Raw genomic sequence first — 25562 nt, forward strand, 5'->3', positions numbered from 1 at the left:
GAGCCAGCATGGCTTCCTCTCCCTCCTCCCAGTCATCAGTTCACACCTCTCTATACCCAGACAATATAAGGGCCAGTCCTTGGCAGAGTCCCAAGAGTGTCCATGGCATCCCTACCCAGACCTACTAGAAGTATAAATGTGTCTACTGGTCCTTCACACCTAGCTAGGAAGTTCTAACTGCCTTTCTCTCCAGGCACCAAGGATGGAATATGTGCTGCCTCTAGCCCTCGGTCATGGCAGCCAGGCAGTCAGCAACAGGGCCCTTCAGAGTTCAAGAAATAATCAGCACTGATCAGTACTGCATCCTGTCTGCTCATGCGTGACACCTGCCTCCCTGCTGAGGGCACTGGCAGGCTGCGGGGGACCAATGGCTGTGAGAGGAAGCAAAATCAAAGCAGAAAAAGCTAACAGTCTGACCCTGCCCCATGGCTTCCCAGGTGTCTAGACCCTCAACTATTTAGGGAGGCAAAAGCCAGATGATCAGACATCCCTGTCATTAGAAAGGAGAAAGTTCTCTGCCTCTCACAATCTCACATATAACAATGTAAATCATATGGTAGAACTGAAGGTCATGTCAGCCCCTCAAAATATTGATGAGAAGAAGACAGCAAGACTTATAGGAACTGAGAGCAGCCTGCCTATACTACCTAGCACAGGGGCTCAGGACATGGGTCTAGCTCAGGTCATGTGGGCCAAGCAGCCTTTATAGGACACACAGGGTAAACTCCTACTATCACCAGCCTGGCAATAATTAGAGGCACTGCATCCTCGTCATGACAATGGCTAGAATCATGGTTGCCCACTTGAACTTGGCCTCCTATACCTGTCCACCTATGCCCATGTCTTCACCTATGCCCACAGACTACAGGCAGATTGCGGCCAGTCTGCACACAGGTATAATGCCAACCTGAACTAGCCCCAGAGACCACTCACACCTAGTGCTCCAACACCTGACCAGTCTCAGTCCAGGTCTTTAGCACAAAGAGCTTCACACACCTGCTCTCACCCATAAGGACACAGCCCAGAAGATTACAGCTGTATTACTGCAGCAAAATTCCTGTCCTCCCAACCACCCTCCTTTGAGAAAGAATGGCTCATGTGCTTCCAGGACCTGTCTGTCTGTTTTTCTAAATAAGGCAGGGTGGCAGCTAAGGCAGGGAGGACTGGCGAGCCCTCCCCACCAGCACACTAGCACGGCAGGAGCTGCCAGGGACCTTGCTCTAACAAGCTTCAGATGTGGGATGACTGGAATCACAAAGTATGAATTTTTATGAGTCTAATAAATCACTCTACTTTTCCTGTGCTTGATAGTTCCCAGCAAATCAAAAGGGAAAAGACATGCCACAAGCAGCCAGGCCCTTGGGTCTGCAGGTGGGCACAGGCAGCATAATGCAGCATCTCAGGCCCCTCCTAAGCACCTTGGCTCTGCACTCTAAGGACCAGGCCAGTATGTCCAGAAGGTCCCTTTGGAACAGCAACATGCAGATGGAAGTTCCTTAGCTCTAGAAAGGCTACCAGAATCCCAAAATGGTACAAAAGCATCTCTCAAGTTCTTGCCAGCAAAGGAGGACTTATAATCACATGAGCTGCTACAGAAACAGGGCTTCTAGTTCCCAGCTTCACAAGGGACAGTGACACATGTGTACACCCACATACACCTATGTTTACCTAACACAGAAATGGCAGGAAGAGCCAGCTCTTTGAGAGGAAGAGGCTCTTGGGTGTCATATCCCAGGCCCAGCCCAGGTTCCTGACTGAAGACCCAGAAACTTCAGCCATTCTGTCTCCTCAAGTGTACATGGTCGAGTGACTGTCCGCATCTCTTAGCCCTCCGCTAGCTTGTCATCAGCCTTCATTGCAGCACCATGGAACCAAGGAATCCATCTTTGACAAACATTTACAGATTATCAAATCACAACGGCAGCCCCAGACAGAGCCATAAGTCACCCTAAGCAGCCATTCGCACCGCAGTCTGCGGAGTTTGGGCAGCTCGGTGATGATAAATAACTGCTGTCAGCCACCCTGTCCCCCTGTGCAAGATCCGTGTTCTCTGTTGTTCCACACTACCTGGTGTTTAATGACAACACTGTCAGCCCAACACTCAGCCACCAAAGCCGCTGCCGCCTCAGACTGTCAGCGCCCTATTAGAGGGAAGATTGAGACCCTACTCTTCCTAAAGTCACTCAAGCAACGCGAGCTGCGAGTTCCTGTAATTATTGTGCGCTAGCCATCGATCGTGCACGACACCTGACCCGCCTGTATGAAATGGGAGTAGTTTGCTGTGTGACAGTCGCTATAGATTATGGGGGGTGGATCTCCCCTCCCCTTCTAACCATCACTCTACCCGACCTTAAAGGCTGGTGAGAGGAGGAGGAAAGATAGTGCCACCCACCATCAGAGAACGGCCACCAACAGAGTGAAGGTGGGCCTACCCTGACTTCAGGGGGCCACTCAACTAACTGGCTTGTAGCTGTACCCAGTCAACTTCAGATCCCGGGCAATTAGAAGGTAGCCTGTTCCACTTCAATATTCTATAGGGACTTAGGCATATGGACAGCATATGGAAAAGGACCTTCCTCAGTACTGTGAGTCCTAGCTGGATCACGGATCATGATGGCTTCACCTTGCTGATCTGCTGTGACACTAGCTCCAAGCATGCAGAGACACAATGCTCCCTCTGTGCCACAGGACCACCTATACACCACAAACCATAATGTAGCAGCCTGAAGATGGGAACCTACTCCTAAGCCTGATGCTCCAATCCCTAAAGACAGGTATAGCGCCAACTCACCCAAGAGGCTCACCCTTGCTCCACCATCCCTGTGATGTAGGGACCCTGTGACCCTTCTCCTCTTCTTTGGGATGCTTATGTACCCAAGCGCTCTAGAGACCATGCCCTCACAAGGAAGAGTCAAACTCACAGACATGTATGGGCAGAAGCACAGTGCCAGAGGACAGGGCCTGCCGGTGTCAATGTCGCACCGCCAAGCTCTGGGTAAGGCATGGGCAGAATGCTCTGGCCCTCCTCACTCAATTTCAGGGGACAGGCCATAGTGACTTTTTAATCCAGATTCAGGTTCCCTCAATTTCTGTTGGTCACAGCTAGCTAATGCCCTAGGACTCCAGCCACTGCTACATAAACACAGCATGATGTTCAAGGCACAGTAAGAGGCCAGGGCAAAGGACAGGCTGCACCAGAGGGCCCCAGTACCTAAGCTGCTACAGTCACTAGATGATTTCATTGGAAATCTGAGGAAACAGCCTCAGCTTACCCTAAAGAGCCACAGATTGAACCATCATGGGGCTAATGCCAATAACACCCATAGTGGTGACACAGAAGTCAAGAGGATAGATCACAAGGCTGAGTGGCAGCCAGACGGCCTGAGGTCCTAACTCCATCCTGTAAACTTCCCCAGAGAGCACAAGCATCCTGCTCACCACAGCTTGGCCTTTTCTTGGCATCCTCCCTCTTACTACCTGAGTTAGAGCCAAGAAAAGATGCTATGAAAAGAAGCCTGAAAACCGCACTAAAAAACCAGGCACAACTTGGAGGAAGCTCCTCTTGTTAACACTGGGTTACCAGGCCCTTCTTGGCCACTCTTCACTGTCCTGGGCCACCCTGGCCTTCTACTGTGGAGCAATGAGCCAGCTGCAGAGAGAAACCCTGGAGCTAGGTACTAAGGATGCTAAGCCTTTGGGGATATGTCACTGAGTCTGCACTGTGAACTACACTCTCAGGAAAGATCCAGTTCTATGTTCACCTGTTCACACTTGTGTGTGTGTGTGTGTGTGTGTGTGTGTGTGTGAGTACACTGCCCACGGAGCCACAGAGCTGTCAGTAGAGATTGGGGCCCTAAGAAATCAACAAGAACCTCCCCAATCCCCAGCCCAGTGTAGATGACAGTGTAGATGCCAGTGTAGATGCCAGTGTAGATGCCAGCAGACAGCAGGGCTCCCTCCCTGGCCTCAAATGAAGCCCACTGGAAGGATAGTCACCATCACCCTCAAAATGTGAAAACTACATCCTTTTCCTCTGGAGTCTCCGGGCCAGCAGCCGTGACACAATCTGCTTCAACATCTCCTGGTAACATCCCCTCAGGAGCAAAGAACCTGCTGGGGCCTAAGGCCAGGAGGCACCAAATGCTATGTGAGGCCAGGCAAAGGGTGTCCTGGAGTGAAAGGGTCCTCAACACAGCACAGTACCTGTGGGAACCAGGAATACTTCTGACCACAGGACCCTCTACAGGAGGTAGAACAGGAAGGGCAGGAAGGAACAGAAGGAACTGTGCTGTGGTCTGGGAAGGGCTGAGGGGCGCAAGGCCCACCAGGTGCGAGTCAACTGGAATTAGGCAGACAGCTGCAGCGGCAGACTGGTGAGTGGATCTTCAAACAGTCCTGGCCCACGCCCATGTGCAGCACTCTAATTCACCTACAGTGTCCAAGGACTGAGGATTCCATGGTGATGCCTCCTCTGGATTAATGGTACCACAGGGAAGCTTCACATAGTAGCAGCTAATCCTGAATCATCAAACAGTATCCACAACCCAGGCCTGTTCCCATGGCCCACCTGACCATGAGACCTAAAGAAGAACCCTGGGATATGAGGGCAGGACGACTGCCACCCCGGCCTACATCTGGAAAGCACAGTCAGAAGCCCACTGGGCTTCTCTGCAGGAGACAGAGTTAAACAGGCCTCTGGGGTTGGGGTAGGTGAAAGCAGTGAGTTCTCTAGAACAACAGCTCCCAGGATGGCAAGCCCAGCCCGGGCTCCTCAGCTGAAGGCTCCCAGCACTACTGAGTGGAGAGAGTGGCAGACAGATGATCTGAGCCTGGAAAACAAGAGTCAGGAGACAATCTCCAAAACACTAGTCTAATCTCAAGCTTCTAAACATTCGATGACAACTGTACACAGGACTAGACTTGTGTGTGGCCATAGCTCAGAAGGGCTTGGTGTCCTCATGTGAGCTACTCAGGATTCCAGGACATCCTGAGAGACACACATGAGGATTCTGCTGCCAGCTGTTAGACAACTCAACCCTGTCCAAAAACCTTCTTCTTGGGTGACTAGGGCTCCAGAAAGCAGCCAATGTCACCACCCAGGACTTACCCTCTGTAAGTTACACCAACCCACCACAGGACCAGAACTTCTACCCAGGCTTCCACGCACCTGTGCCCTACCACTTACATGCTCTGCTACTGATGCAGAGAGGGCAGTTAGGAGAAAAGCCGCCAGCTCCCAGCCCAGCCCATGCAGCTTTGAATGCACTGTAAAGAGGAAAGTCACAGCTTCAGGACTAATTTAGATGAGACGAGCCCAAAGAATGACAAGAGAGAAGCTGGAGGGCCTGACCACAGCACCTTCTGTGGCCTGAAGTAACCTTCACAGCCCTGGCTCTCAGCGCCTGGGCTCTGGCTAACTGTCCAGGACAGTCATCCAGGACAGCAGCATCTGCAGCATCTCTGACAGCAAGCCCACCCCCAACCATGCTTTAACAAGCTGAGAGAGAGATGTGTGCCAAGAACATAGATCTTTGGGCACTGCGCTTTATCCTATGAATATGTAGCACTGGGTTCCCTCATTGTGCCCCAACCAGGCTCTGGAGCAGCATGGCTAACATGGAGTGGGTCCTGGTAGGCTCTGACATCTACTCCTCCCAGGACAGCTGTAGCAAGTAAAGGGCAAATCCCCAGAACCTGTCATCCACTGAGCCCGACAAGCTTCCCGATACTTGGCGATTACAGGCTCAAGGGAGTTACCTGGAGCTATCCCCATGTGAGCTACTCAGGATTCCAGGACATCCTGTGAAACACACACAAGGATTCCCTGTCAGCTGCTAGACAGCTCAACCCTGTCCCAACCTTAATTCTCAGGTGGCCAGGGCTCAAATAGAAGTTGATGTCATGACCCAGGATTTAACCTCTGTAGGTGGCACCAACCCATAGCAGGACAAACAGCAGCCTGCATCTGGGCTACTTATCTGAATTCTAATGTCCCAATTAGATACAATTCTCCACAAGGAGGAAGAAGAAAGACCACAGGGAAGATTCTAGCTAGGCCCTATGTTGAACTATACTAGCGAGATCTATCTGGCTAAGACACCCAACTGAGACAGGAGGCCCAGAGCCCGCTGTGCCCCTAAGCCTACTCTACCCACCTCATACCAGCAGAAAGCCAGGCAGCCTGTGACTGATTATGTGACAGCTGCCCAAGGCAGCCTATGTATTAGCCCCAGGAGAAAAACTTAGCCCCTCTGAGCATGTGCATCCAGCCAGCATCTCTACCTAGGCATCTCCTTCAGGACAAAGGGGAGCAGCTGCATTCCCTTGCTTGGGGCTAGATGGCTCTGGGGCTCAGTACTCTGGGACTCAGTACTGTGAGGGAGAGTGGGGAAGACAGTAGTTGGCTTGTAGTTAGTAGACTTCCCCACAGCAGTGACCCATCGAGTCTACCTAAACTAAATGCTTTGTCCTGACTCTGCAGGGCCAGGCACAAGTGGAAATAAGCATGCAGGTCATGAACAGCTGCTAGCCCCTGAAGAAGACTCCTGAGAAGACTCATGGATCAAAAGTATCAAAACGGAGATTGGGACCCAGGGGCTTATCTCTAAGGCCAGGGTTCCTCCTGCCAGGCCTGAGAGATAGACACTCAAACAAAGCCACAAATAACTGGACACTTAATGATCACAAGCTGCTGGATTTACAGTCATTGGACCCAGCTATAGATTTTCTTTGCAAATTCCATCAATTTCTCTGCATTTAGACTAAATCTTCAACTTGGAAGACATGAGCCCTAAAACCCCAGCTATGTGACTATGGTGCTTTCCAGACTACTCCTGACCTTGAAGACTTCCTTTCCAGCAGGCTCAGCCTAATCCATGCCTCCTCTTCCTCCTCTTCCTCCTAGCAAGACACTAGCCTTGTTCAGAGAATGAGGGCTTTTACAGTAAACAAGCTATTAATGGCGATACTCAACCACCACCATGCCATGGTGACAAGGGAAGGGATGGGCAATCAGAAAATCCACAATAAGCGGAAGGCCACAGTGAGTGCAGACTCCTCTCCAGGACTCCCTGTGCTACCTAGATGCTGACAGCAGGAGAGGACACACAACCTGGCCCTGAGACAGACCCTGTGTCTGAAGATCTTCCTTTGGCAGGACCACAAAAGAGACCCCAGCATTAAGGAAAGGAAGGCACTCAGCTCCAGATCCCAGTGGGCAAGATATCATGGGAGGGTGGAGCTCTATCTGGGTCACATCTCCCAAAGAGGACGTGAGCCAGGAAGACTGCAGATGCCAAGAGGAAGTCCAGCAAGGGCTCTCAGTCTGGGGAGTTCCAACCAAGAGCACCAGATGGCCTTCCAGGCTGACCTAGACTCTGACTGTGGTACCTCCTCGATGAGCAGGTACACAGAAAAGCCCTGCTGGGTCTCTTGGCAAGGAGTGGCCCCATCAGCCCCCAGCTCTTTTCCCTGGATGCCCTCTTGACAAGAGCACTAGCCTACAGTAGGCTACAACAGCAAGGAACAAGCTCTTCAGGAAACCCAAGACCCAATCTGGTCATCCTTGCTTGCTATGATTATCCCTACTTACTTATTCCCTTGCTGTATTCTACAATGTCTCTGAGCCAGTCTGCACTTAGGCAAAACATGAATTAGTACTGGAGACCACTCCCACTCCCTCCCAGTCTGGAGGGGGCATTTTTTTTACGAGGTTCCTGCTTCTCTTATGACTCTAGCTTGTGTCAGGTTTACATTTTCTTGCCTGGTGATTGGTGTGGGAAGGTCCAGCTCATTGTGGGTGGTGCCACCTTTGGTGCTGTGAGAAAGCAGTCTGAGCAAGCCATGAGGAAGACACTGGTAAGCGGCTTGCCTCCATGCCTCTGCTTCAGTTCCCTCCTCCAGGTTCCTACCTTGAGGTCTTGTGCTGATTTCCTTTAACCATTTCTTGCAGTGATGTGGAAGTCTAAGCAAAACAAACCCTTCCCTCCTGAAGCTACTCTTGGTCATGGTGTTGCACTGAAGCAACAGAAAGCCTAAGATAGGCCTGCTCAGCTCAACATCAAGCACAGTGAACTCTTGGGCACAGAGAGGCGCTACCAGCAAAGACCAGAAGCTCACATGGTATCCTTGGACCTTAACGGACCTATACCCCAATTCTTCCTGGGGTTTATAAAGCTATAGTCCAGCCACAACTGCCCAACAAAGAGTCCTTCCCTGGTCAGGACAATCATCCAGCGGCCTAGAAGACTGACTGTAGGTCCTGTCATACAACTGAAAGAAGACATCACCCATCCTCAAGTTTCTTCAAATCTCTCATACACATCGTCTACTACTCTCTATAAAATAACCAAACATGTGAATAAGTCAGAGTTGGCTCAAAACTAAGAAAAGAAACACACACACACACACACACACACACACACACACACACACGACAGACAGCAAGATGGCCAGCCATCTTAATAATTAGTGGTCTTTAACAGTACAGTACAGGTGAATGCTGAGCTCCATGCAATAGAGCATGCCAAACACCTGGGAGCTGGGGTTCGGTCTGCAGCACGAAGGGGTAAAGTCCAGACTCGGGCTTGAAAGATGGACTGGCCGAAAGCCAGGTGAGCTGCACAGACCTTCGAGGCCAACACTCAGGCCAGGCAGAAGAACATTCTTTTCAAACGCAATTTACACAAGCTGAGCTACAAATTTGCAGAAACATCATGGTCTGAAATCCAATTGCACACACAAACTGAAGTAAAAAAACCATTAGTTAAAATAACTTCAAAATCTCCACATCTGCAAATTATAATGTACCTTTTATAACCCACAGGTCAAAGAAGGAAGAGTCACATAAAAACTACAAAGTATCTAGAGGAAAAACAAAAATAATTAACTTATGGAAAACAGCTAAAGTAAGCCAGCAAGATAGCTTAGCATATAAAAGTTCTTGCCACCAAGCCAGATGACCTGAGTTCAATCCCCAGAACCCACATGACAGAAGGCATCCTCTGACCACCACATGCACTGTGTGGCACATGTGTACACACACACACACACACACACACAGAGAGAGAGAGAGAGAGAGAGAGAGAGAGAGAGAGAGAGAGAACAAATATATGAAATGTAGCAATTTTGAAAAGCTTCACCTAGAGTGAAATTCTAGCTATCTATAAAGCCAGACCCCACACAGTGCCTGCTCAGACCCTCACCGGGTGGCCTCTGTGGTAGCTGGGGTCCTACCATGAGGACTTGCTTGCTCACTTTAAAGCACTATAACCCCAACCAATCCTCATTCTCTAGGTAGACCAGGGTCCCTGACAATGGGAGTCAGGGTGAGCTTACACCCTTACCTTCAGGCGATCACCAACCATGCCCAGCAGCCTGATGCCCAGATCAAGTTATGGGTATAGAAGACCATCCTGAACTAAAACCAGATGAACCCCACCCAGGCATGTGTTCCCCTTAAAAATTAGGAATGGCCAGGCATGAAAGAAAGGGCTAAAGAATGGTTTTAGAGGTTTTTTGTTTTATTTTTTGGAGCGGATCTTTTTGAGGAAAGCATATTCTTGGAGACCCTAGCCACAGCTGTCAGTCCTAAGACCCAGACCTACCTGCCCAGCCAGCTGGCTGCTCGTGTCAAACTCAGACACACCCTAGCTAAATTTCATTGTTGGGCTCCAGCACAGGTATCAGACAGGGTCTCTGTGCATCCCCAGGCAGCAATGGTCGCCTGATCTCTAGCCCCACGCAGACATACCTGCTCCTTTCCACAAGGCCAACTCATGGAGGGAGATGAGCTCCCCATTCAGCTACCTAGCCCAGAACCCTCACAGGCATCTCCTGTCCCTGCAGGCCGACTTGTCCTCCTTAAGGGGTGCTGCCCTGGAGTTCCCAGTAGAACTCTGCAGGAATAACACCCTTTCTATTTAGTGTCCTTGACCAGAGGGACCACATCAGGGCCTTTTACTGAGTGGAGGCAAACCAGGAAGGCTCCCTGGCAAGAGGACAAAGGAAACCCTGCCTGTCCTAGAACACTGTGTCCCAGCTACCCAGCTGCTTTCCATGCCCAGCTGTCTTAAGCAGGAAAAAATTCCTCATGGAATGCTCTCCAGCCTATCATGGGCACACCCTTCTGGGGCAAGCAGCTTCTAGCATCATCCACGGGTTCATGTCCCTGAGCACCGAGCAGTACTGCTGCCCATGGCTCTGCGTGGGTCTAGAGGGAAGGTTCTCCCCACCTACGGAAAAGTAGACCTGGGAAGAGCAGCCTAAGTCATGAACGGGTGACCCAAACCAGGCTCTCTGGCACACTGTGCCATTATTGCTCTCCATCATGTGAAACATCTTGACTTGGGGATTCAGAGGATTGTCTGAATCCATCCAACATGGTCTGCCACACCCATACATGATATCTAGGTTCTAGACCCAAATGTCATAAAAAGCAATAATGGCCGGGGACCTACTGTAGACACAGTGCCACAGACAAAGCAGCACTCTCAGGAACAAGCTGGGTGGAGTTCATCACGTGCCTCTCCCAACCAGAGGGGTGTGCTCTGGACACAGAGTACTGTAACCTGCCCCATTACAGTGAGATTGAGTACACTCCTAAGACCACCAACCACCTGAGGACTAGCCAACAAAAAAGAGGCTCTTGGAAAGTCCGCTATCAGGGCAGAGCCCAGCACAGGGGAGGCATTCACTAAGGCTGGCTCATGGGCTGTGTCCTGACCCGACTCTATCCCACACTCATAACATGTTTGGGCATGGGCTCCTTTCCTGGCCCACCTAAAACCCTGTCACTATGTCCTGATCCCTGCAGCCTACCACAAGCTGGTTCTAACGCTACGTGAAGGGCATAGCTGGCACCCAGTCACTGCCAGGCACAAAGCAAGGGGTGAATATACTAAACTGCAGCCACATGCTGCTGTAGTCCTTGCTGACTGTGCTTGAGGACAGACCAGGCCATGGGCATAGAGTCTAGGACAGATCTCATGCCATGTTCTCTGAGAAAAAACTCCTGGGTACTCAATAACATAACCTCAGGGGAGTCATCAGCTTCTGTGGGCCCTGACAGCCTAGCAAGAGGCAGCTGGACAAAGCTTAAGTCCAAACCCTAGTATGAAACTAATCTCTTGAGACCCATAAGCCAGTCCATGCTCAATGACCAAGGTGCAGTATTTGATTAAAAGTCAGTCCGGACATAGAGAAGACAGGCAATTCTTTGACCAGGAGGAAAGTGACAAAAGAGTTACAGAGGAGCTAGCCAAACTGTCCTGAGCCAGAGGGGAGGGCCTGCTGTCTTAGATACAAGCTCCAGCCACCCTGATACCACCACCCTTCCCAAGCCAGGAGTCAGAAGGGGCAAACTCACCAGAAGTAGCACACACATGTGTCTTCATGCCAATTCTTGTGGAATAATTAATTAGCATGGTTGCAACAAACGTAAAATTGGAGGCCTCCAGCGTGCCTGATAATTTATGCAAGATCCAAGGATCGCTGCGGATGCCTTTCTCAGAGCCTAATTCAGCATTTTCTTTTTTCCCTTATGAAAGCAGGACTCCAGATTTAACTGTTCTCATGCCCTTTAACAGTGTTTGCCATAGCCATAGTAAAACCGAACAGTCCAGCTGCATACCAGTGAGCAACAATGGATCGCAGACCCCTGAGGCACTGGGTAGGACTTTGCAGGCAGCAGCAGCAGCCACCACATAGCACAGAGCCATACCACACTGGTCTGAAACTCCCAAAGGCTCCAGCTCCTTGATCTGCATAAAGACCCTGGGGCCAGTCAACTCTAATTTTACAGAAATATTAAAACAAAAATATAAATAAATAAACACAGAACACAGATAGTAATGAAAAGAACACAAAAGATCCAAACTCTCTCCGCAAGACAATGGCACCAACCAGCATAGAGAGGATGTGTATTTTATGTGTACAATATCTCAGTCAAATCCTAGAACTTTAATACCAGATGTGGCTGCTCCCAGCACCCACCATTAAAGGGTGTCTATCAAGCCTGTCCTCTTGCGGCTGGAGAGATGGCACAGAGGTTAAGAGCACTGACTGCTCTTCTGAAGGTCCTGAGTTCAAATCCCAGCAACCACATGGTGGCTAACAACCATCCATAATGAGATCTGACTCCCACTTCTGGAGTGTCTGAAGACAGCTACAGTGTACCTACATATAAGAAATAAATAAATCTTTAAAAAAAAAAAAGCCTGGCCTCACCAGGCAGTGGTGGCGCACACCTGTAATCCCAGCACTCTGGGAAGCGGAGGCAGGCAGATTTCTGAGTTTGAGGCCAGCCTGGTTTACAGAATGAGTTCCAGGACAGTCAGGGCTACACAGAGAAACCCTGTCTCGAAAAAAACAAATCCAAAAAACAAACAAACAAACAAACAAAAAGCCTGGCCTCTTCCGCAGATCCTGGCCCTGAGCTCTTCCCTACCAGATACAACAAGCCTCCCTGTGTACGCCCAACAAGTACTTGAGGCTCCAATGACTTCAAAACCCTTCCCATAGCATCTGCTGCCTCGGCTATAGTTATGACTAGAAGGAAAGCAGCACGCATCCTTGTTGTCTAACTTGGGGCCCTGATTGAAGCTCTCTACTTCCCTGTTCTGGGCAGCATTGGAGAAGGCAGCTGGCCAAGACCACCATGAGCTACTGCCCAAGCCTAGGTCAGATAGGGAAGGATGCTGCCACTCCTAACATGTGCCACCAGTCTTTGCTCTCTGGCTCAACTCTGTTGGAAGTCAGATCCCCAGAGGCCACAAGGCATAGGGAAAAGCAGAGGACTGGGCACCTGAGAGACTGCAGATCACACTGCTGTTGTACAGCCAGCCTGGGAGCATTCTCATCTGCCAACCCTCCTGCTCCCAGACTTCCCCAACCGCCCTCAGTGACAGAAAAGTGGTGAGACGATGCCATTCCATAGCCAGCCGGTGTTATGGGATGTTCGCGAGCCCTTCTAGCATGCCACTACCAGCTCCTACCCACCAGGAACACTTGGCTCAGGGCAGGATCAATATCCCAACAGGCAGGCCTGTTGTGTCTCCTTGCAGGCCAGTCCCTTTCAGACTCTCGTCCTTAGATGCTGAATGACGCTCCAAGAGTCCTGGGCTTAGGAAAAAAGACCTGAGATCTCCCAGTGAGCAATCAAACACACCATGATGAATGCCTTTCTGCCCACACACTGACCAAGCCCTACCCAGCTTAAGTCAGATGAACAGGTATCCCACAAGCAGCAGGGCTTGCTCACCCAATAAAAGCTTTGGGTTGAAGCCAGGAATTGGCTTCTAACACATGTGACAACAAAATTAGAGAGAACAACCTTCACCCAGAATATTCTGCAGAAGCAGTCCCAAACAGTGCTTCTGCAATGGAATAAGCTTCCTTCCTCTGGCTCTGTACCAAGAGACTCACATCTATGTGACAAGAGTAGGACAAAGTCCTCGTAAGGACTTTCTAGTGAGGCAATACAGACAGTTAACACAGACACCCACACACTGCAGATATGAAGCAGGAAGCGGGGATGCACTGGTGATCTTAAAGCAGCTAGGCTTGTAAGGCTGGCCACGGGCACTAAGCAGGTGCCTGAAGGAAGGCAGGCAGCCCTAGATATCTGAAGGAAGACGGCCACACTGCAAAAAGCAGGTAGATGGACAGTGTGGAGGTATGGCTAGCCAGAGTGGGTGGGACCTGTTCACAGAAAAGAATCGCCTGGCTGGAGATGGGCAACGCCTTCAGAGGCAGGGTCTATTGAAGGGGTGAAGTCTAGTGTCTGGCCAGAACAGGTGGGCCCTGGCTGAGAGGGGTAGAATCTGGCCCATGAATGAACAAATCCTGGCCAAGAAGGAGTAAGACTTTCAAAAGGGGGCAGAATTTTAAAGGACAAAACCTAGGCAGAGAGAAGGCATGCTTAACCAGAGGCAAGATCCCCATAGTACTTTGACATAGGAGAAGTGAATGTCATGGTGGCTCATGCCTATAATCCCAGCACTGGGAGGCAGGGGCAGGAGGCTCAGGAACACCCTTAACTCCATATTTAGCCTAGGCTGCATACATAGCCTAGGCTTTAAAAATGAGTAGGATGAGCTGGGCAATGGTGGCGCATGCCTGTAATCCCAGCACTCTGGGAGGCAGAGACAGGCGGATTTCTGAGTTCGAGGCCAGCCTGGTCTACAGAGTGAGTTCCAGGACAGCCAGGGCTACACAGAGAAACCCTGTCTTGAAAAAACAAAATCCAAAAAACAAACAAAAAACAAAACACAAAAAACAAAAAACAAAAAAACCCCAAACAAACAAAAACAAAATGAGTAGGATGAAGTAAGAAGGGTAACTAATCCCAGTTCCCAGGAAGCTAAAGCCCTTCACAATTCAATGCCTCTCTTGGTTGCAGTGTGAGTCCAAGGCCACACAGAACAACTTAGTAACCCTGTCTAAAAATAAAAAGTAAAGAGAACTGAAGACAGAGGTCAGCGGGAGAGCATGTGCTTGGGCATGTTCAAGGCCCCGAGTTCAGTCCCCCGTCTCCCAGTTGAGTGGACAAGTGTGAAGCTCTGAGCCCAGGAAGAATACGGACAGGCTTCCTCCCATGCCCCAAAGCACCTGGAAAGCAGCCCCTCCCCCAGGACAGCCACAACATGATTCTGAAATGACCCACAGATGCCAAAAAAGCCTGCTTAGGAACCCTGTCAGAGCAGGGGATGCAAGGGGTCACAGAGTGAAGCTGACGGGCAGGGCCTAAAAGCACACAAAATCAGGTCAGCAGGCTTGAAAACATTTGTCTATGTGGTCAGGAGGGACAATGAGGAAGCTGTCCTACCACAGTATGAAGGCAGGCCTCACCCAGACACCAGGAAAGACTGACCAGAGCTCTGGGAAAGCTGCCTTCAGGATGGCTAGAAGATGGAGGGGAGGGCCAGCTCTCAGAGAACACTGCATATCTGAGGGCTTCTCAGCCCTCAGATTGGTGCCAGTCCTGGGCTGAGGATGGCAAAAGAGCTACCCAGTTTGTAGCAGGGTGAGTGAACTAATAGAGCTCATACTAGGAAGACTCCATGAGCACTTCCTTAAAAACCATCAAATGTGGGAATGAACACCCATCCTAGCAGACTCTCACCATAGGCAGGACAAGAGGTCCTTCACTGAGTGATCTGTGGCCAAGACTCTTCCTAATTTTTATGCCAGTGACCCAAAATGAATGGTCACTCTGTTTCTTACCTGTAAGCATTGACAGTGGTTCCTTCACACCACAGAGCCACCACAGTGAACTGAGGGATGGTTCCCGCCACAAGCCGGAAAAACTCTGTACTAAAGGTGGTAACCATCCCCGGGAGCTCATGGGATAGCCTGGGAGGCTGGATGGAATCACAGTGAGAACTCACCTAGTCCTTATTATCCAGCCCTCTAGCAAGCCCTAGCCCAGAACCTACCAAATTAATTCTTTACCTAAGAAGGCTCGATTTCCAGGGCAAGGCTAAGGCTTATTAAAAAAAATTTTTAATTTTATTTTATTGTTTACTTATTTTTATATAATTCATTCATTTTATTTATTTATTTTTGTTTTTTTAAGACAGGGTTTCTCTGTATAGCCCTGGCTGTCTGTAAAAGAGACTGACCTTAAACTCAGAGATCCACCCACCTGCCTTTGCTAGAGTGCTAGGACTAAAGGCATGTACCACCACACCCTGCCAATTCATTTATTTTTAACAGTGTGAGTGTGTGTGTGTGTGTGTGTGTGTGTGTGTGTGTATGGGGGAGTGTATGGGTGAGTATGGGTGTCCACGGAAGCTGGGGGTGTCAAGATTTCCCTAGAACAGGAGTTATAGGCAGTTATGAGCCACCTAACTTGGGTGCTGGGAATGAAACTGGAGTACTCTAGAAGAGCAGCATATCCTCTTAACTGCTAAGCCATTGTCCCAGCCTTGTTCTTAGAAACATTTTATCTTAAATAATCTCTGTATGTGTGTCCCTATGTGGGTATGTGTACATGCATGCACTTAGGCATGGCATCCAGAAGAGGGGGACAGATCCCCTGGAGACAAAGTTATAAGCATCTGTGAACTGAACTTGAGTACCGCAAAAGCAGTAATGTTTTTAACTGAGCCCCAAAACCAAAATTTTAACATAGTTATAGGAAGAAAAGGACAGGCAATGGCCACACATCCACTATGTGCAGATAAGAGGGTCTTCCTATCCAAACCTTCCTCTGAGAGGTGATGACACAGCCTGTCTGCCCACAGTGGCTCTTTCTCAGCAGTGGCCAGCTAATGCTTCCAAGAGGCTGTTGGTTAGAAGCCCACAACTTCCTGGTTCTAAGCTGCTTCCTGAGCTAGAGCAGCAGGTGCTATATCAGATAAAGCACCCATTCACAAAGCTCAGGGAGCCAAGCCTCGCACTAGGCCTAGGCCACGCCTTCTGTGAGTAAGCCTGAGAGCTCACTGCAAGCCTACCAGGTCCCATATCCCCACACTGAGCAGAGGAAGAGCATCACATGCTACCCACCTACCAATCGCCACATCCCTAAAGGGTCATCATCACCTCTCCTCAAGTACCTTTTCTAACATTCTTCCATGGGAGGGAGACACACCAAGCAGGTCTCAGCAGCAGACGGAGCACACGTGCCTCCTTGACCACCTCAGGGCTCTCTAGGGGGCTCATCCCACCCCACAACCAAAGGCTGACCAGATGAGAGACACTAACTATATCAGACTGGAACCTTCCTGATACTCTCAGTCCCCAGGCCTGAGCAGCCCCATGGCTGCTGAACAATGCAGTTTTGAATTCAATTAAAGCGATTATCTGTTGTGCCAAATAAATTGTGTACAGCATATATCCTGCGGCACTTTACACCTCCAGGCTCATTATTCCCTAACTGTTTCCTCCTGTTTATGCGCTCTCAAATTAAATTGCTGATAATACGCGCCAAAATAAAAAATGAGCGCACCTTGTCCCAAGAAAATTGATTCTCCTTCTCCTGAACTGGCGATTGCCAGGTTTTATATACTCGGTTCCTGGTGATCATTAGTAATTCAATTTTCTTTTTATTAGCCCCCTTATCTGCTGAGCAATATAGTGGCAGCGCTGACCTCTTTCGCACGGGTAAATGTTTAAAATCTTTTCCCTGATTAATTTTGCCAGTTAAGAAAAAGAGGAGAAATGGCCCGGCTCTTAGCCATCACAATGAATAAAGCTTAATGTTGATTGTGATGGAATTTCTAATGCCAGGGAAATTGATTGAACGCGGCAATTACGCTGCAAGAGTAACTCGAGGGAGATGGGATCGCTTTCTTCTGGCCGTAGCCTTTTGGTTATTTAAAACAATCCAATTTGCAAGGATAATTATGTATTAGTGTTTTATCTGCCACTTGAAATGAACAGGGGAGTTTCGATACTGGCCCAGCATTAGCAGGTTATTGCTGCAAATTACTTGATATCTGCTTTCTTTCACATAAAGAGGAAATTAGGCAATCAATTACCAGAAAAAGGTGGATGGAGGGAATAAGAGGGGCAAGTGTGCCCTCTGCTGGCTGCTAGGCCACACAGTAGGGCTGGGTAGGGACCTGGAGGAGGGGCTGGCCAGAGCAGCTAGGTTAATCCAATTCCTTGGCATACAATGTCTAGATACCAGGGTACTGGCACCAAGAAAATTCTGGAACCAGGACTAAGTGTTTTATTGGAGGGAAGCAGAAAGAAAAGATTCTAAGGACTAGCTTAAGAGGCATCCCCTATTCACTGACCCCATGACTGGGAGACGCAGACTTTAATAGCCACGGGAGCTTAGGGGCTGCGCCCCCTTGGGGCTAGAAAAGCTCCAATCAGCAATATGGCCCAGGGAATCAAACAGACTGGCTTTGAACATCATTCAGGCTGGGATACTTAGACACTCAAGGAAAGAGGCCAACAATAAGCCTTGCAAAAAGAAGCTGAGGAAACCACAAGCAGGTTCCTAGAGCAAGCCAAATCCATCCAGGCTCCAGTCCAGAGGAATTACCACTGTCACTCCCATCTCCTCCTGTTCACAGCCTGCCCTGTGACCTCCGCCTATCTAGAGCAGTCGAGAGTATAGTCTCTGGGACCACTACCTGAGTAGCACAGGCTCAGCATCTCCTGTTTTCATAACTCGTTTGCTTCTTAGATGATGAATGCCCCTTGAGCTCACACACAGGCCTTGCATGCCAGCCATCCTGACTCACTGTCTACTCCAGCCTGCTAGCCCAACCCTGTCACCTGATAGTCCTGAGAGCAGCAACACAAGCTGTGTCCTGGCTCCCTCCTCTATCCTTCCCTGAAATCACAGAACCTATTCCCTTCCTTACTGTGGCATAAAAGAGCTTCCCCCATTACCTAGTGCCCTTTCCACTGGGCCATCCCCTTTCTGATGCTGTAAAGCACATTGACTGTATGTCTTCCTTCCATTCTGTGGGCCACCAGAACCTTCACCTGCACAGCTGAGTGCTATTTCCTCTCCTCACTAGAGTCTCCTCCAGAAGTACTTCTAATGCCTGCCTAGTGTTGACACTCTCCCATAACTATATGCTTCTGCTTTCTTGTTCACACCTTTACCACCCAAAGCCAACTATCCAGGCTAATGACAGGGGTTCAGGCAGCCATTTGTCTCAACTAGATCATGGCTCAGTATCCCCAGGAACCAGCACGACAATTCTTGGCCCTAAGGTGCCTATCGCATGCTTGGTGGGTAAGCAGGTGAACAATGGATAGAGAGACTCCCCAGAGCCTTTCTTCAAACAGAAACACCAGGGGCACTATGCAGTCATCACACCTGTCTATAATTAGAGGCTATCCCTTCCTCCTCTCATAGTGGAGGCGCCACCAACAGTTTCAATAGCCCCTAACACATCCAAGGCACCACTGTGGTAGAGCCACTCAACTCAAGACCCCTCACCCTTCACTCTTCCCTGGCCACCTGTGGGGCTGGGGGACACTGTAACAGCCACTACCAACAGGAGACAATCTTTGCTGTTCCCAGTCAGTATGTCCATAGACTCTACCCCACAGACACAAGCAAGTGGTAATATCCTAGAGGATTCCAGTGAGGAGCCCACAGCCCTTCCTCACACTCTGCCAGGCAACAGCACCAGCAGACTTTCCATTTTCTCTCAACCTATCCTTCTCAACTAGCCAAGGGGAACCCAGCCACGTCCAGCCCGCCCCTCTCTCTAGCCTTTCACTTGGGTCCCACACCCCACCCTCCTAACATGATTCCTCATCCTCCCGGTGGAGTGCAGGCCCCCCCTCCGCCAGTGCCTATGGCCTTCCTCCTTGTCATACCTTCCTTGGTGGGGAGGTGGGTCCGACTGGTTGGCATGCAGCACAGTCGGTGCCTGTTGACCTGCATCAGACCCTTGTGGGGAGTCTTCCTTAGAATGGGGCTACTCTTCCCCCGGAGGGCCTGTCTCCGTCGCTGGGTAAGATGGTTTTTGCTGCTGGTGGCAGTTGAGGGGCTGTTCTTCTTGTCCCCAGGAAGGCTATGAAGATAAAATGCGGAAAAACTACTGACAGGCTCACTGGGTAGATCTGCCCAACACCATCATCTACTGGAGAGAGCACAGGTACAATGCTCTCCAAGCAAAGCAGACCGCCCTGCCCTTCCCTGTCTAGTAAAGCCGACTGCCCCACCCTTGACTGCCCCACCCTTCTCTAAGCCTACAGGAAAAGCTGCTGCCATCAGGCTTGACGCCTTCTCCCAAGCACACCTTCAAGGATGCTACAAAATGTCACCTCTGAGGGCCCCACCATAGAGGAAGGCACCAGTATAAGAAGAAGAAATCTATCCTCTAGGCTTGGGAGCACGGCACCCAGGCTCTGACAACCACAGACAGCACATGTCTGAAGCACAGAGCTAGAAGAAGGGAGCATATACAGAGCCAAAGACCAGGGGCTGGAAAGATGGCTCAGCGGTTAAGAGCACGGATTGTTCCTCCGAAGGTCCTGAGTTCAAATCCCAGAACCATCCATAAAGAGATCTGATGCCCTCTTCTGGTGCATCTGAAGACAGCTACAGTGTACTTAGATGTAATAATAAGTTAAAAAAAAAAAAAAAAAGCTGGGGGGAGGTGACACTGCCTTTAATCCCAGCATTTGGAAGGCAGACGCAGGCGGATTTCTGAGTTTGAGGCTGGCCTGGTCTACAGAGTGAGTTCCAGGATAGCCAGAGCTACACAGAGAAACCCTGTCTCAGGAAAAAAAAAAAAAAAAGAAAGAAAAAGGAAGAAGAAGGAAGAAGAAAAAGAAGAAGAGGAAAAGGAGGAGGAGAAGGAAGAGGAGGAGGAAGAGGAGGAGGAAGAGGAGGAGGAAGAGGAGGAGGAGGAAGAGGAGGAAGAGGAGGAGGAAGAGGAGGAGGAGGAGGAGGAGGAGGAGGAGGAGGAGGAGGAGGAGGAGGAGGAGCAGCCAAAGACCAAATTAAGACAGCAGGAAGAACTTCCTTAGGGGGACTTATGGCAAGGACAGTAAATGTCTTTTGGAAGAACATGGCATAGGCAGGCCCTCTGCCTGGTAAGCAGACAATACCTTTGCCATCAGTGGCTGGTCTGAAGTTTCTGACCCCTAACCATTTCCTCTGGACTAGAAGGCCATCTTATAGTCTCCTGAAAGCCTGCTAGGGTAAGGATCTCAGTGATACCTGCTCCTATCAGCTTGGCCTGGTCACTTGGCCACCAGCCAAGGGCCAGCTGGGACGTAAGATCTATCTGCTTCCTCTGGAGCAATGGACACCCAACAGCTCAGCACACTCACAAGGTGGCAACAGAGCACAAGGCAGAAAAAGCCTGGGACTGCAGCGCTGCTGTCCCATTCACAGACACCCCACATAGCACAAATGGTACATCCTTCTGTCTGGACAGGGGCCGAATGGCCCCAAAACCTGACTTCCTAGAACCTAAAGCCCTCAAGTAAAAACAGCAGGAAAGCCAGGAGGTGGTGGTGCACGCCTGTAATCCCAACTCTCTAGGAGGCAGAGGCAGGCGGATTTCTGAGTTCGAGGCCAGCCTGGTCTACAGAGTGAGTTCCAGGACAGTCAGGGATATACAGAGAAACCCTGTCTCGAAAAAAAAAAAAATCCAAAAATCCAAAAATCAAAAAAAAAAAAAAAAAAAAAAAAAAAACCAAAAACAACAACAACAAAACAAACAAACAAACAAAAAAAAAACAGCAGGAAAAGGCCAGGCACACCTGGCAGAGTCTAGCACCCTAGTCCATCACCCACAGCTCAGACACATAGCCCACTGCTCTGGCCAGAAAAGCCATGTAACATTCACCTACTGCTACACACTGGACAGACCCGGGGGCTGCTCCCCAAGCACCTAACCGGGCATGGCACCATGTTTTTGAACCCTGCCCACCTAGAAAGGAAACTACCTGAAATAACCTAGTTTCTCAGCAAGAGAAGAAAGGATGGGTCTGTCGGCAGTACCAGTGCCAGAGCTCTTGCCTCTCCATCACAACTGGGGCCCCATGCAAGCCCCTGAATCATTCAGCCTTTACCTGACACGTCTGTATGACAACAGTACTTCCAGCCTCACTCCCATGAAGCATGACCCAAAATTATACTCAAAGCTCCCAGCTTAGGTCACACATCAGTGGTGCTGAACAGATCCAACAGGAAGGGAGCACAAGCTAAGGTCCCAATGCCCTAATGCAGGAACCAAAAACACTTAATGAGCTCTATCCCGCCCACCTAGATGGGACATGGTAAGATAGCACACCTGGTATTGCCCCGCCTCCGGATAATCTTGGTACGGCTCTTCACTTTGTAAGCTGAGAGCTGCGGCTCTCCAAAGAGGGGCTTCAAGCTACTCGGTGGTCCCCCTGCTGGTCTGTCCCCCGACGGGGGCCTAGATAGGACTGGGGAGAGCTGAGACATATGGTCCTTGCTACCAGCCTCAGACTGCCAACGGAAAGAGGAAGAGGAGGAAGCAGACGGGCTGGAAGCCTTCCACTTGTACTTGCTGGGAGAGGGGCCAGGCTTGGATGATGTGGCCAGTTTCTCAGGCCTCGCCTCTGCATCAACCTTAAGCTGTGGCTTCTCTGTCTTTCCAACTGTACCAAAAGCAGCCTTGTTCACACCCTCCAGAGTCGTTCTGGGACTGAGGGCTCTCCGAGTGACCCGTGGGCTCTTTTCTGAGGCAGCCACCCATTTGTAGTTGTTTTTCCGAAACTTGCTGGTTCGACAAGACACTAGCAGTGAGGCCTCCCTGACCTGCCTGGCTCCCGTTGATGGTCTGACTGAGGTCACCACTGACCCCAAGGAAGCCAGCTGGTCTGTATGGCCAGTACTTGCTCTTTGGTCTCCAATGAGCTGTTCAGAATAGCTGGTAGAATGAGGGCCTATCTTCCGGCCCAGAACCACCCCAGTGCGTTGGGATAGGACAGATGGGAAGTGTGCCCTGATGGCAATTTCACTTTCACTGACAGTCCGCCGATGCTCAGGGGAGCTGTCACTAACCCTGCCCACAGACTTCACTACCCGAGGCTTGCCAGGCTCCTTCTGGCAGACCAAGAGGGGGTCATCCACACTGTAACCCACGTTGGTTCTTCCTGGCCTTGCAGGCTGCAGTTGTCCACCAGGGACCTCAACCTCACCTCCTTGGACTCTTTGGTCACTCCAAGATGGGTCATCACAATCTTCCAAGGCCCCACGAGGGATCCCTGAGGCATTGATGGAACCTGCCTTTGATGGTGGCTTGATTTTAATAACCATATTCTGGTCTGGACTGAGCTGGACCTGTCTCTCCAGGATGTACTGTTGGGGTTCAGGATGTTGGCTCTCCTCAGACCTGAGGGCGGCCTGGAAGGCATGATCACTGGCTGGGTCAGAAGATTCCAGAGGCTGATTCACAAGGGAGTATTTCTTGCGCCATGAAGGGCCATGGTGTGAGGAGAAGCCCCTCCGGCTTGGACGGGAGTAGCGGGCACCAAAGGCCCTGCCAGCCTGGAACACGGGTGGCTGCCACCGAGTAGTTGATGAGTTGCCCAGGGCAGGGCCATTGCCGTGGAGGGTTTTATAGTCATCAATTAGACCTGAGAAGGCAGAATCACAGGCTCAGTTACCTAGGAGATGTGAATAAAAACAGCAACAATCAAGACTACTAACTACCCCTACCATAATACTCCAGACCCACTCGCCTTCCGGAGCCCCTTGCTGACTTGAGAGCAGCCCTAAGTGTCTGGAAATCACAGAAAATTCAATCCCAATCTCTAGTCTTGTCAAGTCTATGAGCGCTTCTCCATCAATTTTACTATTTGGCCTGCTTATCCTGAAGATGGCAGCTTTTGCGATATGTCTGCTTCTAGTCACTGGCCTACTAGGTCTCCAATGTTTTGAGAGCAAGTGTCACTCCCTATACAAAAAAAACAAAAACAAAAACAAAAACAAAAAACAGTCAGGGACCAGAAACCTGTGGTGTCTGGATAAGAACTAGACAAGTCCCAAAAGAAAAGAAAAAAAAAAAAAAAAAAAAAAAAAGAACTAGACAAGTCTTCCACGGAGGCCCTGCGGTTTACCCACTCATGGGAAAAATGCAGGAGACTGAACCTTAGTAATCTCAGAACGGACGACTCTCTAATCCAGTACTTGACAAAAAAACAAAAAACAAAAACAAAAAAATACACCCACTGATGACCCAACCGCTAATATCATCTCCTACAGAAAACACCTAATACCATCATCACAAGGATTTTCCAATGAAATGACTCATGGAGCCCTGGAGGAAGAGAGAAGGAACGCAAGCAGGTTCACTGGGTCCCCAATAACCAATCCCCGCACCGCCCCCCAAACATAGGGCCTGCCTCTACCCTCGCCGGGTGTTAGGGGAACCCAACAAGTAGCCCCAAGGCAAGCCACCTGGACTCTCCTTAGCACATGATTTCCAAAGCCCTAAGTATTTTCTGTGGGGAAAACCTTGAACGCTTATAAAAGACCAACTTGAGTCTAAAAATTTGAAGCTGAAGAAGCTGCTGCCTGGGGACAAGGGGGGCTGTGCTTGAATCGAGCCAAAGGCACTCAACGGCATTAGACGAGAAACGCTTCCGAGCCAGCCGAGCCGGAGGTCGGCTGACGCGACCACCCGCGGGTAGACCACGGTTGTGTCGTCTCCTGACAGCCCTCTGAGGCCCGGCCCGCTCAATCGCCCCGAAGCCCGGAGGGTCTGTCACCCGCGGGCCGCACCCGACTCGTACGCTCCGTTGCCCACCCATGACGAAACATCAGGAGACCGCAACCGACAGCAGCCCCTTCTTAGAGGGTCTACGGCAATCACAAGAAACGAGTGAACACAAGCCCCGACCGCGGCCAGCTCACCCTGCAGGAGGCGTATCTGCCGCCGCAGCTGCTCCTTTTCCTCCATCTCCGGAGTACGCGACGCCTAGCCAGACCCCCTCGACGTCATCGCTGCGCGACTGTTTCCCGCGGGCGGGGACAAGGGAACGCCGAACTTCACTGTGCGCGGACCTGGGGTTGGAAGGCGCCGTTGCCCCGGCAACCCGGGGAGGACGCATGCGCAGAATGAAAAAACCGTCATCTTGAAGCGTCCGGAAGTGGCTGGAATCTGGCTTCTACACCAATTCCTGCGCCTCATTTCCACCGCTGGGGGTAGCGTGGAAGACTTGAAGGAGATGAGTTGGTAACAGTTTTCCCGAGATCCGAGAATTCCTTTTATGAATTTATTTGTTTGAGACAGGCTCTCACTATGTATTCCTAGCTGGGGAGAAACATAACTTGGGAACTTGCTATGTAGACTAGGCTGGCCTCGAACTTACGGAAGATCACTTTCCTCTGCCTCCGGACCTGGAATTAAAGGGATGCCCTTTTAACGCCTTTGCTGCCGCAGCACGAGAACAGTGGGAAAAAATCGGAGGCTATTTTTTGCGGATGGTTACAGGTGTTAAGACGAGAAAATTCTCGAGGGCATTTAGTAGGAAAGGCTGCATTTAGAAAATACTGAAGAAAACTCACGATAGTTACCACGTGATCAGACAATCCCACGTCTAGGTGTATAACCAACTTGTAGAAAACACCGATTCCTACATACTTGTATGTAGGAATTTATAATAGCTAACTGGACGCAACCCAAATGACTGTTCACATGGAAATGGGATATTATCCGGTGTTTTGTTTTGTTAGAGACGGGATCTCACTATGTACCTCTGGTTGTCCTGGAATTCCCTATGTAGACCAGGCTGGCCTCGAACTCCCAGAAATTTGCCTGCCTTTGCCACCCAAGTGCTGGGATTAAAAGAGTGTAACCGGCCGGGCTGTGGTGGCTCACGCCTGTAATCCCAGCTCTCTGGGAGGCAGAGGCAGGTGGATTTCTGAATTCGAGGCCAGCCTGGTCTACAGAGTGAGTTCCAGGACAGCCAGGGCTATACAGAGAAACCCTGTCTCAAAAAAAAAAAAAAAAAATCAAAAAAAAAAAAAAAAAGAGAGTGTATCACTACATGGGGATGTGCAGTATCTTTGTAGAGGCCTCAAGTCAGACCAAGTCTCTATCAGTGAGCTACATCTGCATGGTCTATGTTAAACCTGAAAAAGAAGTTCTAGAAGC

The 25562-nt window shown here is 50.1% G+C and overlaps 1 protein-coding gene across 2 annotated transcripts in view; it reads right to left on the bottom strand.

The window, feature by feature from the left end:
- Zc3h3 (zinc finger CCCH-type containing 3) overlaps positions 1-24397 on the bottom strand; it is an 86835-nt gene extending 62438 nt beyond the window's left edge. For both annotated transcript variants that reach the window (XM_052160890.1, XM_052160891.1), the window contains exons 1-3: positions 24320-24397; positions 21726-23040; positions 19294-19490 (exon numbers count right to left, since the gene is read on the bottom strand). In XM_052160890.1, coding sequence (XP_052016850.1) covers positions 19294-19490; positions 21726-23040; positions 24320-24365 — 1558 coding nt within the window. In that variant the 5' untranslated portion in view covers positions 24366-24397. The remainder of the gene's footprint in view (positions 1-19293; positions 19491-21725; positions 23041-24319) is intronic.
- Positions 24398-25562: the final 1165 nt, after the last annotated feature.

Source organism: Apodemus sylvaticus, chromosome 17 (assembly GCF_947179515.1).
Source record: "Apodemus sylvaticus chromosome 17, mApoSyl1.1, whole genome shotgun sequence".
Classification (NCBI taxonomy): Eukaryota; Metazoa; Chordata; class Mammalia; order Rodentia; family Muridae; genus Apodemus; species Apodemus sylvaticus.